This window comes from Eucalyptus grandis, chromosome 2, assembly GCF_016545825.1.
Source record: "Eucalyptus grandis isolate ANBG69807.140 chromosome 2, ASM1654582v1, whole genome shotgun sequence".
NCBI lineage: Eukaryota > Viridiplantae > Streptophyta > Magnoliopsida > Myrtales > Myrtaceae > Eucalyptus > Eucalyptus grandis.
In genome coordinates, this window is record NC_052613.1 from 55,820,429 (window position 1) to 55,834,587 (window position 14,159).

The following is a 14,159-nucleotide window of genomic DNA, read 5'->3' on the forward strand; positions in this document are numbered from 1 at the left end:
AACGGGAGGGTCAAATCATGTAGGATGCAAGATGCTTTGAGGCATTCGTGAGTGCAGAGAGCAAAAAAGGCTAATTTCCTGCCAGCACAAAATAGACCCCAGGCTAGCTCTTCTTCCGGTGTGGCTGGGGTCCCTCGACTTGCAGACCATCTTAATCAGGATGACTATAGCTATAGTCACATTCATGGAAACAACAGCTCCAGTAGTTCATTCTTCCATTCTCATCACAAAAAACTCCACACTTTAATTTTCTTTGATTCAAGGGAAGGGACTGCCCCTGGAAAAGAAATAGGAGATTTTCTTCAAAAAGGCATTACATATGGGTGCTTCCAAGGAATGCGAGTACTCGATCTAGAAAGGGTGTTTCGGCCTAAATTGCCAGGATCACTGGGGAAACTGATCCACTTGAGATACCTGGGGCTAAGGTGGGGAGTTCGATGCTAATGCGCGAAAGCGGTTTGAAAATACAGCCTTCGCAGCCCAAGCTTGACACGAGTATCCATCCAGGTGAAGACAAGGTCTGGGCTTGAGGTCCGGGCAACTTCACTCGGTAGATTCTCCCTGTAGAGGGGCTGCAGAACTCAGGTGCTTGGTTGTACACATAAGTCACGAGCCACGGGGCTTTCGACTTCACGTCGTACGTCTCCTTGACGGCGGCGGACCGCCATGAGGTGCACACCCCTCCAAAAGCTAGAAAGTCTTCTATGGCTAGCCGTTGAGGGATGAGCTTCAGGAGCTCGTGGGAGTTCTTCCCAATTCGCCATTACTTCTTAGCAGATTGAATGATCCGTTTTTCTGGTGTGCAACTTCTCTGATGAACTTCCTCAAAACACGAGGCGGGTCCTCTCTGATGCGACGAAAGATTAACTTTTGGGGATTTAGTTATCTTTTCGGTGTAGGATTTACCCTAATCTAAATTACGTCTTTCGACAAGTCCCTTCGGCTTTCTTCAAATGATGCATGAAATTGTGATTTAAAGCTAAATTGACCTTTAACACTTAAATAATAATTTCTTAAGTATTTTACACATTTTAAATTTAAACTCAGATCTTCATCGTGTTCCGAACTTTCGAAGAGTTGAATCCTATACTTTGTATATAAGTATGGGTTTATTTTCCTAAATAGACAAAACTTCAGATGTGTTTTTCCCACCACATTTATATTTATTATTTTTCTTTTGACACGCAATGTGTATGCTCTTTTGTCCTCAGCAATGTTTCAACATAAGGAAGGCTTCAAGTTACATAATTCTTTATCACGAGAAGACGAAGATTGCATAAAAAAAAGAGGTAAACAAGGAAGTAATGAGGATCCGTTGTTGGACCATAACATCTTATGCGGCGGGGCGGTGATGTTATTCACTAGCGACATGATTTTTTTAAAGGAATAATGATATCAATAGTCCTCAAATTCTAGTCTCGTGTACAATATCATCCTTCAGTGTTGTGTTTAACGTGACCCATCATAGAAATAATTAATTAATAACTTTGTATCAATAACGCATCTTTTTTTTTACCAAAAAAAAAAACACATATTTTTTTTTTTAGGGTTAATACCCTAAAAAACCCCAAACTGGTACACTTGTGACAAATTTACCTCAAACTATTTTTTTGACTACCAAAAACCCCAAACTTATATATTTTTGACAAATTTACCCCAAATTGGTACACTTATGACAAATTTACCCTCTATTAGTTTTCGTTAAATTTTGACTAAGTTAAATGACACGTAATAGTTGATTGGTATACTAATTTGCGATTTTATACTATTTTTGTCACAATTTACAATTTTTGTGATTTTTTTGTGGTATTAATCCAATTTAACGGAGTGTATATTTGTCACAAATTTATCAGTTTAGGATTTTTTACGGTCGAATAAATTAGTTTTGGGTAAATTTGTCATAAATGTACCAGTTTAGAGTTTTTTATGATCAATCGGAGTAAATTTGTCACAAGTATACCAGTTTGGGGTTTTTTATGGTAAAAAAAATAATTTGGGTAAATTTGTCACATGTGTACCAGTTTGGGGTTTTTCAGGATATTAACCATTTTTTTTATACCGAAAATCCGACCTAGCTCACCTTACAAGAGTACAGCACCGACTATACCTCGGGAGATTGGCCCAACAACCCATCACCGGGCCCCTGCTTAAATCATGAAACTACTCTGAAAGTCGTGAACAACTCAGAGAGTCAAACCCCTGACCTGGTGGCCAAATTAGGGGTACGCCTCAACCAGCGCCCATACGTGAGTGGGTTCAATAACACATCTTTTCACTATACTTGTGTCCAAAATAAAAAAAAAAATCGGTGGTTTAGATGGAGAGAGTGGTGAAAGTAATGCGTCAACAGTTGATGAGGGAAAAAGAAAAGTTATGGAGATACGGGAGAGTAGAGAAATGAGAAACAATAAAAACTACCGTACCATGTTGTCCAATTGGCTATGTTCAATCAGAAAAATTTGATAAATGGTGCGGTTTTTTTTTCGCAAGTTGCTAAGTTCTCTTAATCTATCGTTATCTATCTATCGTTATCTATCTATATTTATCTCTACTATATATAACAAATTTCTAGATGACCAAAATATCTTTCTCTCATCTCTCAGTTAAAAAAATAAAAAAGAGTAAAGAGGGCATCCGACATTATTTACAATTCAAATTTGATTTTCATAGGCAATTACTTTACAAATTGCCTTTTAAAATTTTGATGAACACATATCCTTAATATTTAAATTCATGTTCATTTCCCCTACTTAAATTTTCAAAAATTGAAATCTAGATAGGTGGTTACTAAGGGCGTGCATGGTTGTGTTTTTATTTTTTGTTCATGAACAGATTTTATGTTTTTTTGTTCCTGGAAAAAAAAAAAAGAATAGAAACGCGTTTGTTTGCGTTTTTGTTCCAAATCTGTTTTTTGTTCCCGGGAACAAATGTGGAACATAAACAAGAAACAAAAAAATTTGTTTCTTGTTTCTAGAACAATTTGGAGAAACACTTCTTTCTTTTCTTTTTCTTTTCTTCTTCTTTTTTTTTCTTTGGCCGGTCGCCGGCCTCGGAGCATGACCGGCAACCGGCCGTCGAGGGCCGGCAACCTCAGAGCGTTGCCAACGCAGGGCGAGGCTCGGCAAGCTTGGGCTCGCCAAGATCCGTCGAGGCCAAGCTCGTCCAGCCAAGGCAAGGCCACCGGTCCTCGTCGGCCAGTCACCGGCCATGGCGAAGCCGGCGACCGGCCAAAAGAAGAAAAAAAAATAAAGAAAAAAGTAAAAATAAAATAAAAATATTAAAAAATTAAAAAAAAAAAAAAAAGAACACAAATTTACCAAACGTATTTCTATTCTTTTTTTATTCCTGAACAAGTTTACCAAACACGTTTTCGATAAAAAATTGTTCCTTAGAACATACCCGGAACAATTTTTGAACAAAATACAAACAAATGCACCCTAAGCCAATTATGCACATCTTTTCTCACGAATTGTAGTAGATTCTTCTTTTAATCCACAGTAGCTAAAAATGCGATGTGAGGCTTAGTAAATTGTTTATAAACTCTAATACTATGGGCCTATTTGTTTATTTTTGTTTTTGTTCCCCAAAACAAAAATTTATGTTCCCCGGAACAAAAAATTCTATTCTTTTGTTCCGGGGAACAAAAAAAGAACAGAAACGCGTTTGTTTATACTTTTGTTTCCGATAACAAATTTGGAATAAAAACAAGCGGGAACACTCTTTGGAGAAATAAAAGAACAAAAACACAAACTTGTTTGGTTTTTTTCCTCCTTTTCTTCTTCTTTTTTCTATGGCCGGTCGCCAACCTCGACCATGGCCGGCGACCGGCCATTGAGGGCAGAGCATCGTTGGCCAACGCGAGGCCGAGCTCACCGGAGGCTCGCCTGGCCAACGGCGATCTCGCCAGGCCACCGGTGAGGCTTGGCCTCGCTAGATCTGGGCAAAGTCGAGCCTCACTAGTGGCCTGGCGAGGCTCACCGGGGCTCGCCTTGGCGGAGAGGCTCTAGCAAGCTGCCGGATGTTGCCCAGCCGGTCGCCGGCCAAAGAGAAAAAGAAAAAAAGGAAAAATATAATAAAAATATTTAAAAATTAAAAGAAACAAAAAAATTATACAAGTTTACCAAAATGTGTTTATGTTCTTTTTCTATATCGGAACATAAATTTTGTATGATTATCAAACATGCGTTCTTCTATTAAAAAATTGTTCCTCAAATGAAATAGATTTTTCTATTTCTATTTCCATAAATAATTTTTGAACGTAAACGTTACTAAACGCACTTTATGTGAGATTTTGTGAGACCATTATTAATTTCTAAAAGCTTAAGCTATTGAAAGAATACATTGTTTAATATTTAATTATTTCAACACTCCCCCTCATGCTTAATATGGTCTTTTTGCCTAATACTAAGCATGAACATATTTAATTAATGAAACAAATGGGACCTGGAAAAATTTGAATTCGGGACATCTAGCTCTAGTACCATGAAATAAATTGTAATTCACTTGTATTGCATACATATATTTGTGCAACATATTACTTAACAGAAAAGAGAGGAAAAGATCTACGCAATACCCCTAGCTAATTCTAAGAGATACACCAAATATTATGCTAACTAAAAGTGAAAACTAAATCCTAATCGATAATAAGAGATACGCAAAAAATTAGAAAAGAAAAACAGAATGTTCCGTAATATAATCCAATGACATGGTACCTGAAGCTTGGAATTCCGAAGAGGGAAAAAGATTCAGAAATCAGGTTGGAACCATTGGCGTTCATGACGGCACCATTGGCCTGCATGACCGTGATCAGTTGCATCGGAGAATGTCTCGACGTTTCCGTTATCCATGCTGTAAATCTTCTGCTTCTTCTCTTCTACGTAATAGACGTGGTTTGGCTTGATTCCGGGAAGGCAAGACCCAGCGTTAAACTCCACGGAGAAGGAAGAGTTGTCATTCAAGAAGAGAGACGCGTTCCCCAAGCTCTTGACCTCTTCCTGAGTTCCCTTCTCCAAATCCACTTCGAAAACTCGGAATCTATTCCCCTTGCCACCCCTTGTCTTCCAAGCCACCAGCAATGAACCCGAACATTCGACGAGATACGGCGCCCAACCTTTGAAATTCTGCCCTAGGACTAGTCGCGATTCCATGCGCCTCTCTCTCTCGTTGAGAGTCGTTATGTGATTTTCCGCATCCAAGGCCACGAATAGCCCATCGTAATAAATCAGTTGGAGGACTTTAGGCCAAGGAGGACCCGTCTCCGCCGGGCGACTCACTACCGTCCACTCATCTTCTCCTGATCTGTGGAAGGCAAGGCGTCCTCGTCCAAGATCCCAATTCACAGCGATCATGACAGCGTAGCTCCTGGACAAAGAAGGGCTCGAGGACAACGCGATCCTGTCGATTCTCAAGCAGACGCAAATGCGCTGCATCAGCCTGTCGAATTCCACGTGGAGACGTGACGTGCGGAGAAGCTTCTCCAAGGCAGGGAGTTCGATGCTGACGCTCGAAACCGGATTGAAGATACGGTATTCATGGTCCCAGTTTGACAGGAGCATCCATCCCCGTGGAGACAAGGTCTGGGCTCGAGTTCCCGGCGACTTCAGTGGGTAAATTCTCCCTCTAGAGGGGCTGCATAATTCAGGCATTTGTTTGTACGTACTAGTCACGAGCCACGGGACTTTCGACTTCGCGTCGTACATCTCCTTGGTGGCGACGGACCTCCATGAGGTGCACACCGCTCCAAAGGCTAGAAAGTCTTCTATGGCTAGCCGTTGAGCGATGAGTTCTAGGAGCTCTCGTGAGAGTTTTTCCCAATCCGCCATTACTGCAACTTCTTTGATGAACTTAATCCTCAAATAAGGTCCTTTCTTATGCGAGGAAAGACAAATTTTTAGAATTCGGTTTACCTTTTTGGCTTAGGATTACCCCAATCTAGATTACTTTTTTCAACAGGTCCTTTCGCAAAAATCTTAAAAGTTAGTTTCCTTTTCGAGCTTTCCTGGATAAAATCTGTAAAAGGATCCATACATATCATTTAATCAAGTGATAGCCACGCCATGGTGACTGATGCGTGAAATTGTAATTTAAAGGTAAATTGACCTTTAACACTTAAATAATAATTTTTTAGGTATTTTACACTTTTTAATTTAAATTTAGATTTTGTCATGTGTTTTGATGAGTTGAATCCTACAATTTGTTAGTGAGAGTATGGGTTTATTTTCCTAAATATACAACACTTCATATTTATATTTCTTATTTTTCTTTCGACATGCAAAATGTATCCTCTTTTCCTAGGCAATGTTTCAATAAACAAAAGCAACACTTCAAATTACGTAATTCTTTATCAAAACAAGATGAAGATAGCAAGAAAAAGAAGTAGCGGGGGACGATGTTTATACACCAATAACATTGTCTTTTTCAGGGAATAATGATAGTAATAATCTTCAAATTCTATTCTTGTGTACAATATCATCATTTAATAATGTGTTTAACGTTATCTATAACAAATAATCAATTAATAACTTCAAATCAATAACACATCTTTTCACTATACATACTTACGTCCCAAAAAAAAAAAAACAATCGGTGGCTCAGATAGAGAGGGCGGTGAAAGTAATCCATGAAAGTTGACACGGGAAAAAGTGAAGTTCTGGGGATGCGGGAGAGTGGAGAAACCGAGAAAAAAATAAAATCTACAACAATGACCTTCAATTAATTATATTTATCTTTTTTTTCTACAAAGAGCCTAACACGGAATGTTATTTTCTTTTTTTAAGAGAACTTGCCACCTATTGTTTAAAATAAAAATAGAGGAAAAATATAACTATTTCATTAATAAATAAATTGAATAGTCATGTCTCATTTTAAATGCGCTTTGTATTTATGTCATCTTACAACCTTTTTTTTACTTGATTACCACAGGTACCCATAATATTGATACGTGAATTATAATCAATTCAATAAATATGTCACCATTATAGATTTAGCGTTATGTACCTCAAAGCCACGTTTATTCCAATGTAGCTCATTTTTAGTTAGGTTAGTTATTATCTTAATATGCTTGATGTAAATATTGAAAGAAATTGTTGACATTGATTTAATTTTAAATCTTTTAAATTAGAAATTATTATATATCTTGAAGATGACAAGTTTTTGGTATTAACAAGCAATGTTTAGTTTTGCAAAATTTATTCAAAGTTAATCTATCACTTTTCAATCTACCTAATAAAAGTTAGCACTGGATCTGCCTAATGTGCCTGTCAGAAATACTCCTACGATCATTATATTAAAGTTTAAAGGGAACAAATTATTTACTTTTGTTAAAAAAATAATGTTTAATATAACTGCCTAAATAGAAAAAGATCATTGCCAAAACAGTGGTTACTTCTGCACAATCTCGAGTTTAGGAGGTAGTAATTGTTAATATAGACCGATGCGTATTGTAAAGATAATTAGGCTTTCAAGGCAAATCTTGGTTGGATTTCCATTTATCAAGATCAGTGTTCTCTTACTTAATTCAAATTGACGGTGAGAAGTGGTCTTAAAATACAAAAGTTGCTGATTTTCTTTTCTCTCTTGGGCACAGAGGATTTGTTTTTTCTGTTGGAGATGATAAACATCCACGTTTTGACTAACGCTTGAGCGTGTGTGCGATTTCATAAACCCATAGAAAAATTGAATGCAAATGATTGAGATATTGAGTTATCCAAACCAAACATAATCTTTATATTTTTGTTTTAAACCCAGGCACATGCAAAAGTTGGTTTGTCAGTCATCTTTATTGTAGCATTCTAGGTCATCGCTTGAGGTATTACTATAATGGAGACAGAGGTCGTTGCTACATTAAGTACTCGCAATATTGATGAGACTTTCATTTCTGTTTATATGCTTGAGTCGTCTTTCACTCTTTCTTGTAACATGATAAATTATAACATGTTTGATATGACATCTTGAAATTTATTAATAAAAGTGGCATGATATCTTGTGATAATCTTGACAAAAAATGATGATGGATATGAGTTACTCAGAAAGAATTCTTAATGCTTAGATCATTTATATGAAATTTTTCAATCTTACAACTCTCCTGGAAGTATTTGGAATGCCTTGAAGATCAAATACAACACTAACAAACAAGGTGCCGATAGATTTACTGTTTTGAAATATTTTGAATTTACCATGATTAATGGAAAATCTGTTTCTAAATTAATGACTATGTAGAAAGAACCACTCATTTTAATAATTATCTGTTTCTTATATAGTTACAAGCTTTGCTCACGCTAAGAGATCTAACAGACAAGATTGAATATCGGTGATCTAATGATTTTTAAAATTTAAAGGGTTTAACGCCTCAGCCACTTAGCATGCGTTTGGGAGAATTTTGGCATAATGAATTTGTATCTAGATAAAGTACTTTGCCTCTAAAGATTTTCCTTTAATGCAAATATTATTTGGTAATCAATGTGAAACACACTTCAGAAAGCAACTGGTAAAATTGAAATACACTTTAGCCGAACTTCTTTCTATGAAGTAGCAGCTCAGAGCGTACTACTGTCGGGACCTTCTTATAGGAGTTTCGTCAAAGAGAACTTCTTATAAGAGTAACGTCAAAAGAGAATTTTATGATAGACCAAGAGCACCATTACAAGGTCGTGAAATCAAGGCGGATGGACACAAACAAATCCGGCGCAAGGCAAAGTGTCAAAGAGAATGTTATGATAGATCGAGAGCACCATTTCTTATCATGCTTGGATCACCGTGTCTCGGGCATTTGTAGCTCGTACCACGTTCATCGATATGAGCGTTCAAGTTCACGCGGGACTTCAGCTGACAGATCAAGAAATATCGAGTTAGCCAATAGTCTAAACGATTTCTTAAGCTCTGTGAGGTATCTCATGGTCCTGGATGATGTGTGGATGACTGAAGATTGGGACATTTTACGAAGGCTTTGCCAAAGACCGGTATCGGAAGGCAGGACATCAAGGACAAACCAAATCATAGAGACCCTCCACGTCTGCAAGTTGGTGATCTGCGTATGCACAGACCAAACGATATGCTGAGAAGATTACCTATGAGCACCGAGACGAATCATCTTTAAAGAAACTACTTGATGTTGTTTTAAGGACATCAAGAATGAGTGACACTTGCTACCAGGTTGAGTTGGCTTGATGATTCTATATTTCATAGTTTTCAGTGGCCAAAAATTTGAATGCTGCATACCTGTGGAGAAAAAAAGAACAAGAAAAAAAACAATTGATCTTAGGCTAGGGAGTGTGACCGATGCATAACGAGAGCAAGGGAAATGGAGGCCCGTCCCAAAAGAACTAAACCATAAGAGAATCAATTAAAACTGATCATATTCGACCATCGAAACCCATGAAATGGAGGACTGTGCCACCATGCCGACTCCCCTTCGTTCGCAAGGTGTGAGATTGATCGCCTGGATAGACAACAACACAGAGAGTCTATATTCTTTGATTTCGTTTCCCATAAGATCAATATCACAACCAATCCAATGAGGTCTACAAGTTTAAGTAATATCCAATCTGATCATTTACTAAATAGTTAGATAATTATTTAACAACAACATTTTGAGGAAAGATATTAATAGATATGTGTAGTTGCCATGTATTGCCCAAACAATAAAATGTGATCGGGAAATGCACCTAAGATCAAATATTACGAATGAGAAATACAGACTTTCCTTTTGATGCAGCAATCACATAAAAACATAAGCTTTGAGATTCAATAGCTAAATACATGGCAATTAGATCATGAGCCACGATCATAAAGAGCATACCACTAGAGTAGAAAGTCAAATTAATATAATGAATTCAGAAGCTTCAAAACTCTTTTGTGCGAAAGAATCAAAACACATCAAATGATATCAGCCATACCTAACAATAGAAGTATTATGCAAAAATATGTGAAATTGTTCCTCCTAAAAAGATTATTCCAAAATAAATGGCAACAGTTAGGAGAGCTCGACCAACAGAAGCAAGTTATCAGATATCTGAGGAGAGTCCGGCCAAAACCACACATGCAAGTTTCCCTGTGGATGGCTCATATGTGATAACTTCTTTGAATTTGCATGATCTAGCAGACCGAACTTTAAGTGGGGATGCTCCCTCTAGCGTGAGCAGATTTTTCTTTTGGAACTAGCTAGGGATGGGCGCCACTATTCCAGCCCAAATCTAGTTGTCTTAAATAAGACTCGGGGATCTTCCTCAGCCCATGTCACCCTTCGCTCATTCATTCGGTGCCCTTCCTGTTGGGGCATCCCCTTACATTATCACTCTGGCTATTCTCATGAATATCCTCAACTTCGGTCGCCACTTGCTAGTGCTATAGAGCAAAGAAAAAGCCCATCTAAACTTTTGCTTATTGGCGATCACAATGCACAAAGTCACATCACATGTATTGGACTTGTGAGATGGGTGGATAGAGTCAAAAATGGTTCAACCCAAATTCACTCATTAAACTCACTATAACCCATTAAAAACCCATTTAAGAGCCAATAAGTTCTTAAATAAACCCATTTAAACTTGTCTTTAAAATCTAAGGCGACTCATTTATGACCCACACCATTAAACAGGACTTAAATCACATGTACATGTATATAAAAAGCATATAAACTCCACTATGGAATATTTAAAAGTGAGACGAAATCTAATTCCAATATTACGTGAGACTTCATAGAATCAAGCTATCTTTTGTAACTCGTGAAATTGATATCATTTTTTTTTTCTGCGACAATTCCTTCTTCTATTTTCACGGTTGCCAACAAGCTCAGGAATATTTGGTCAGTTTTTACTGAGAACTGAGAACTGAGAACTGGGCCTTTTTTTTTCCTGTTTTTTTACCAAAATAGAACCCGGGGTAAACGGGAGGCGCGCATCTTCTTTTACCGAGCCGGCACTCTCGCGCACGGTCTCTCTCTCTCTCTCTCTCGCTCTCTCGCAGATTCGCGCCCGCAATGAAAAAAAAAGTAGGGCGGTGACAAGGACAAAACATGGGGGACGTTTGATTAAAGCAAAACACCCGAAGATTTGATTAAAGCAAAAGACCAGCGAAGAGACGACGCAATGAGAAAGCAGAACCTTCTTCTTCGCTGCCACTTGTTCCGTTCCACCTTTTGCGCCCTCCCCCGTCTTCCTCCTCCGGACCGGCACCACATCGCCGCGAGCTCATGGCGGCCGGCTCCGGCGCCGATCGCCTGATCCGTAAGATCCACGGCTGCTTCCGCCCCCCTCCTCCTCCGCCAGGTCGGTGCTCCCTCTTCTGTCTCTCTCTCTCTCTCTCTCTGAGTGGTGTGTTCCGCGATCCGGAACTGAAGAGCTCGCCGCGCTTGATTCTGTCGCGTGACGTTTTCTGATTCGGGAGCAGTCCGTCGTGGTTCTCGCGTTGGAGAGTTGTTCAAGTGACGAGCAATTCGAGCGGAGGTGAGACTGCTCGTGGCCTCTGCTTTCCGGAATTTGTGCGTTCGGAGCGTGTCGCGTGCCTGATCCTCTTGGATAATTCGCGTGATTAGTTAGTACCGAGCGTCAAATCGCCAATCTCTGATGGGAGATGAAAACTTATTAGTGCGGAATTTCGTGAGAGTTCGAAGAGCAGTGAAGGTTTGCGATGTGGAGTTCGATGTGGATCTGGATGTCCGGACGTCGTGACGATACGAGCTGTTTGTTAGTTCTCTTCGTGTTAATTAAGATGGTTGTCCTTCGTGTCGCTTTCGAGTACTTGAATTTGATCGCTTCCATAAAGGTCGAATTACGTGCCAGTTCTTTTCCTTGTGACTATGTTCGAGTGAAAAATATGAAACGCTTTACCTACGAAACTTTTTCGACCTGTGTTGTGTGGCGATGGTTTCATTGAAATGATCACTGGTTCAGGCTTCTTCACCTGCAGTTTGCCTGAAGAAGTCCTTCTTACTATCTCCGTGCATGCTGCCCGTTGCCATCTTGTACTTACAGGTCCAGTTTCTTTTGTGAGGCACTACTCATACAAGGACATAAAGAAGGCAACGGGCAGTTTTTGCAGGATCATCTATAGCGATGCTCATGGGGCGGCTTACAGAGCCAACTTTGATGATGCTGGGCTTGCTTTGGTTAAGGAGGTTAAGGAATTTGATCAGAGTAATGAGGTCTTCTACAGAGAAGTGCAGCTCTTAGGCCGTTTGCATCACCGCCACCTCCTTGCACTTAGAGGGTTCTGTATGGGGCAAAAGAGGTATGACCCTCATCATTCAGGCGAATTTTGAAAACCTTTGTGATGTATTTCATTACAAGATTTTGTCTTTGAATGTGGGCAACTGCTTTTTTTAAATTTCTCTCCTGTTGGTCATCTTGCTTGTTCATCCAATGTACCTTAATTGAGCAAGTATCCCTTTTCCTGTGATTTGGAGGAAAACAATAACTATTCTACATAGTGGTTTATCTTCTACTTAATGAGAAATTGAACCCTCTCTGTTTAGCTGGAATTCTCACGATTAGATGACAAATGGTTCTACACCTTGCAGTTTGTTAGTGTTTGACAATGTCGAGAATGGAAGCTTGAAGGATCATCTCAATGGTAATTGTCAGTTAAAACATTTTCTATGTATTGGCTTGATAAAATTTGGTCTAAAGAGGGGTGCTCTTAGCAGATCCTCTTAGGACTCCTTTGAATTGGAGAACAAGATTACAGATAGCCAATGGTGTAGCTGCTGCATTGGTAAGTGAAGGAACTATTGTAACTTTTAACTTTAATTTTCATTTCTTACGTGGGAACAGAGACAAATCAAATTGGGAGGCTTTCCTAAAATATGAAACTGCTCAATTAGTGTGCCCTGCAATCTGGAACGGTCTATGGTAGACATGATTCAAAAACCTTACATGAATCTCGCTGGAGAGCTAGTTACTAGATGACCCGAGACATCGACCATATGTTTAGAACTTGTCCTTGGTAAAAGTATCGTAATCCTGGATGATCGCAAAAACATGAATGGACATATTGACTGTTGAATCAAGCTTTTGGTCTGCATGTTTTTATCTGTTGAATCAAATGACTTACAAGTTAGCACTACAAGATGTATTAGGCCAATCCTTCTGTCATGCTGAATTTGCTGGGAGGAAACTAGCTCCATCTTATGCGTACACAAGATAGTAGTTTGTTTTTTCACGGAAAGTCTGATTTCAAGTTGACAGAGGCTCAATCTGTCTGCAGGAATATTTGCTCCTATTTAATGATCCCCCAGTATATCATGTATCTGTCAACTCAAGCAATGTCATGTTGGATGAGAACTTCATTGCCAAGGTAGGGAATTTGTTTCATTTCTTTCATAGCATTAGTCCAGCATCTTCTTTGCCTTTTCTGAATCAGACTAGAGTTAATCTCAATTCACAAGTTTTTGGAATTCAATCAAATTGATACACTGTTGCCACATAGTCAAAAGCAAAAATGACATTTTCCTTGATTATCTCAGCTATCAGACGTTGGTTTTCTTGGTTATTCTGGGAATCACACAGGAACTACTCATCCAAAAGGTGATCTGTCGTCACCATACATGTTGTCTTTGCAATGATATGAATGTGCATCCTATTCCCTTCGATTAATATTTTTCAAAAATCCCTCATTCTCATTGCAGATTGTATTGAGGCAGAATCCAGAAACATCATTTTCCAGCTTGGCATGCTGATGCTGGAGCTCATCACTGGGCAATCATCAGAAGGGGGAGGCGCCAATCTGATCCAGTGGGTTCAAGAATATCATTTGGGTAGCTCCATTTATAAGCTGATAGACCCAGATCTTGGAAATGACTATGATTCGAGGGAGCTAAGAAATCTCCTGGAGGTAGCGAGACTATGTATCAAATCGAGGGACAAACCGGTGCTGTCGGCTGCTAGACTGTTTCGGTATCTCCAGAAGAAGATAGATAATCCAGTCAGTTAGTCCTTGAAGCCATTCGTTTATACTATTTTATTGGCTGTGTAAATTCATGCCTATAATCTCTATAGCTGTATCTTCCCTTCTTTCGTTTTTCCCCTTTAATTTCTTTTCATTTGAGAATCAGATGATGATAAAACACATGCGAGGGCATAGTGCTGGGTATCTTATGTCACGCAGGTTATAGCAGATAATGAAATGCTCTAGCACTTGAATAAGTGCCTTTGAAACGCCAAAACCCA

General features: G+C 38.9%; 2 protein-coding genes across 2 annotated transcripts; one reads left to right on the forward strand and one right to left on the reverse strand.

The window, feature by feature from the left end:
* Nucleotides 1-4,745: 4,745 nt before the first annotated feature.
* LOC104435715 (probable F-box protein At1g65740) lies at nucleotides 4,746-5,822 on the reverse strand. The gene has a single exon (XM_010048416.2). It carries the CDS (start codon nucleotides 5,820-5,822, stop codon nucleotides 4,746-4,748), a length of 1,077 nt encoding a protein of 358 aa, XP_010046718.2.
* Nucleotides 5,823-11,035: 5,213 nt separating this feature from the next.
* LOC104433943 (probable receptor-like protein kinase At1g49730) lies at nucleotides 11,036-14,155 on the forward strand. Its single transcript, XM_010046865.3, has 7 exons — nucleotides 11,036-11,261; nucleotides 11,967-12,222; nucleotides 12,512-12,564; nucleotides 12,638-12,705; nucleotides 13,198-13,287; nucleotides 13,457-13,517; nucleotides 13,619-14,155. The coding sequence occupies exons 1-7, from the start codon at nucleotides 11,186-11,188 to the stop codon at nucleotides 13,921-13,923; spliced, it is 909 nt and encodes a 302-aa protein (XP_010045167.1). The 5' UTR covers nucleotides 11,036-11,185; the 3' UTR covers nucleotides 13,924-14,155.
* Nucleotides 14,156-14,159: the final 4 nt, after the last annotated feature.

Excerpts from the sequence above, each read along its gene's own strand:
- LOC104433943 (XM_010046865.3), top strand. The coding sequence starts at position 11,186 with ATGGCGGCCGGCTCCGGCGCCGATCGCCTGATCCGTAAGATCCACGGC. Across the intron at positions 12,223-12,511 it reads TTCTGTATGGGGCAAAAGAG|TTTGTTAGTGTTTGACAATG; the intron begins GTATGACCCTCA and ends TACACCTTGCAG. Across the intron at positions 13,518-13,618 it reads AGGAACTACTCATCCAAAAG|ATTGTATTGAGGCAGAATCC; the intron begins GTGATCTGTCGT and ends TTCTCATTGCAG.
- LOC104435715 (XM_010048416.2), bottom strand. The coding sequence starts at position 5,822 with ATGGCGGATTGGGAAAAACTCTCACGAGAGCTCCTAGAACTCATCGCT.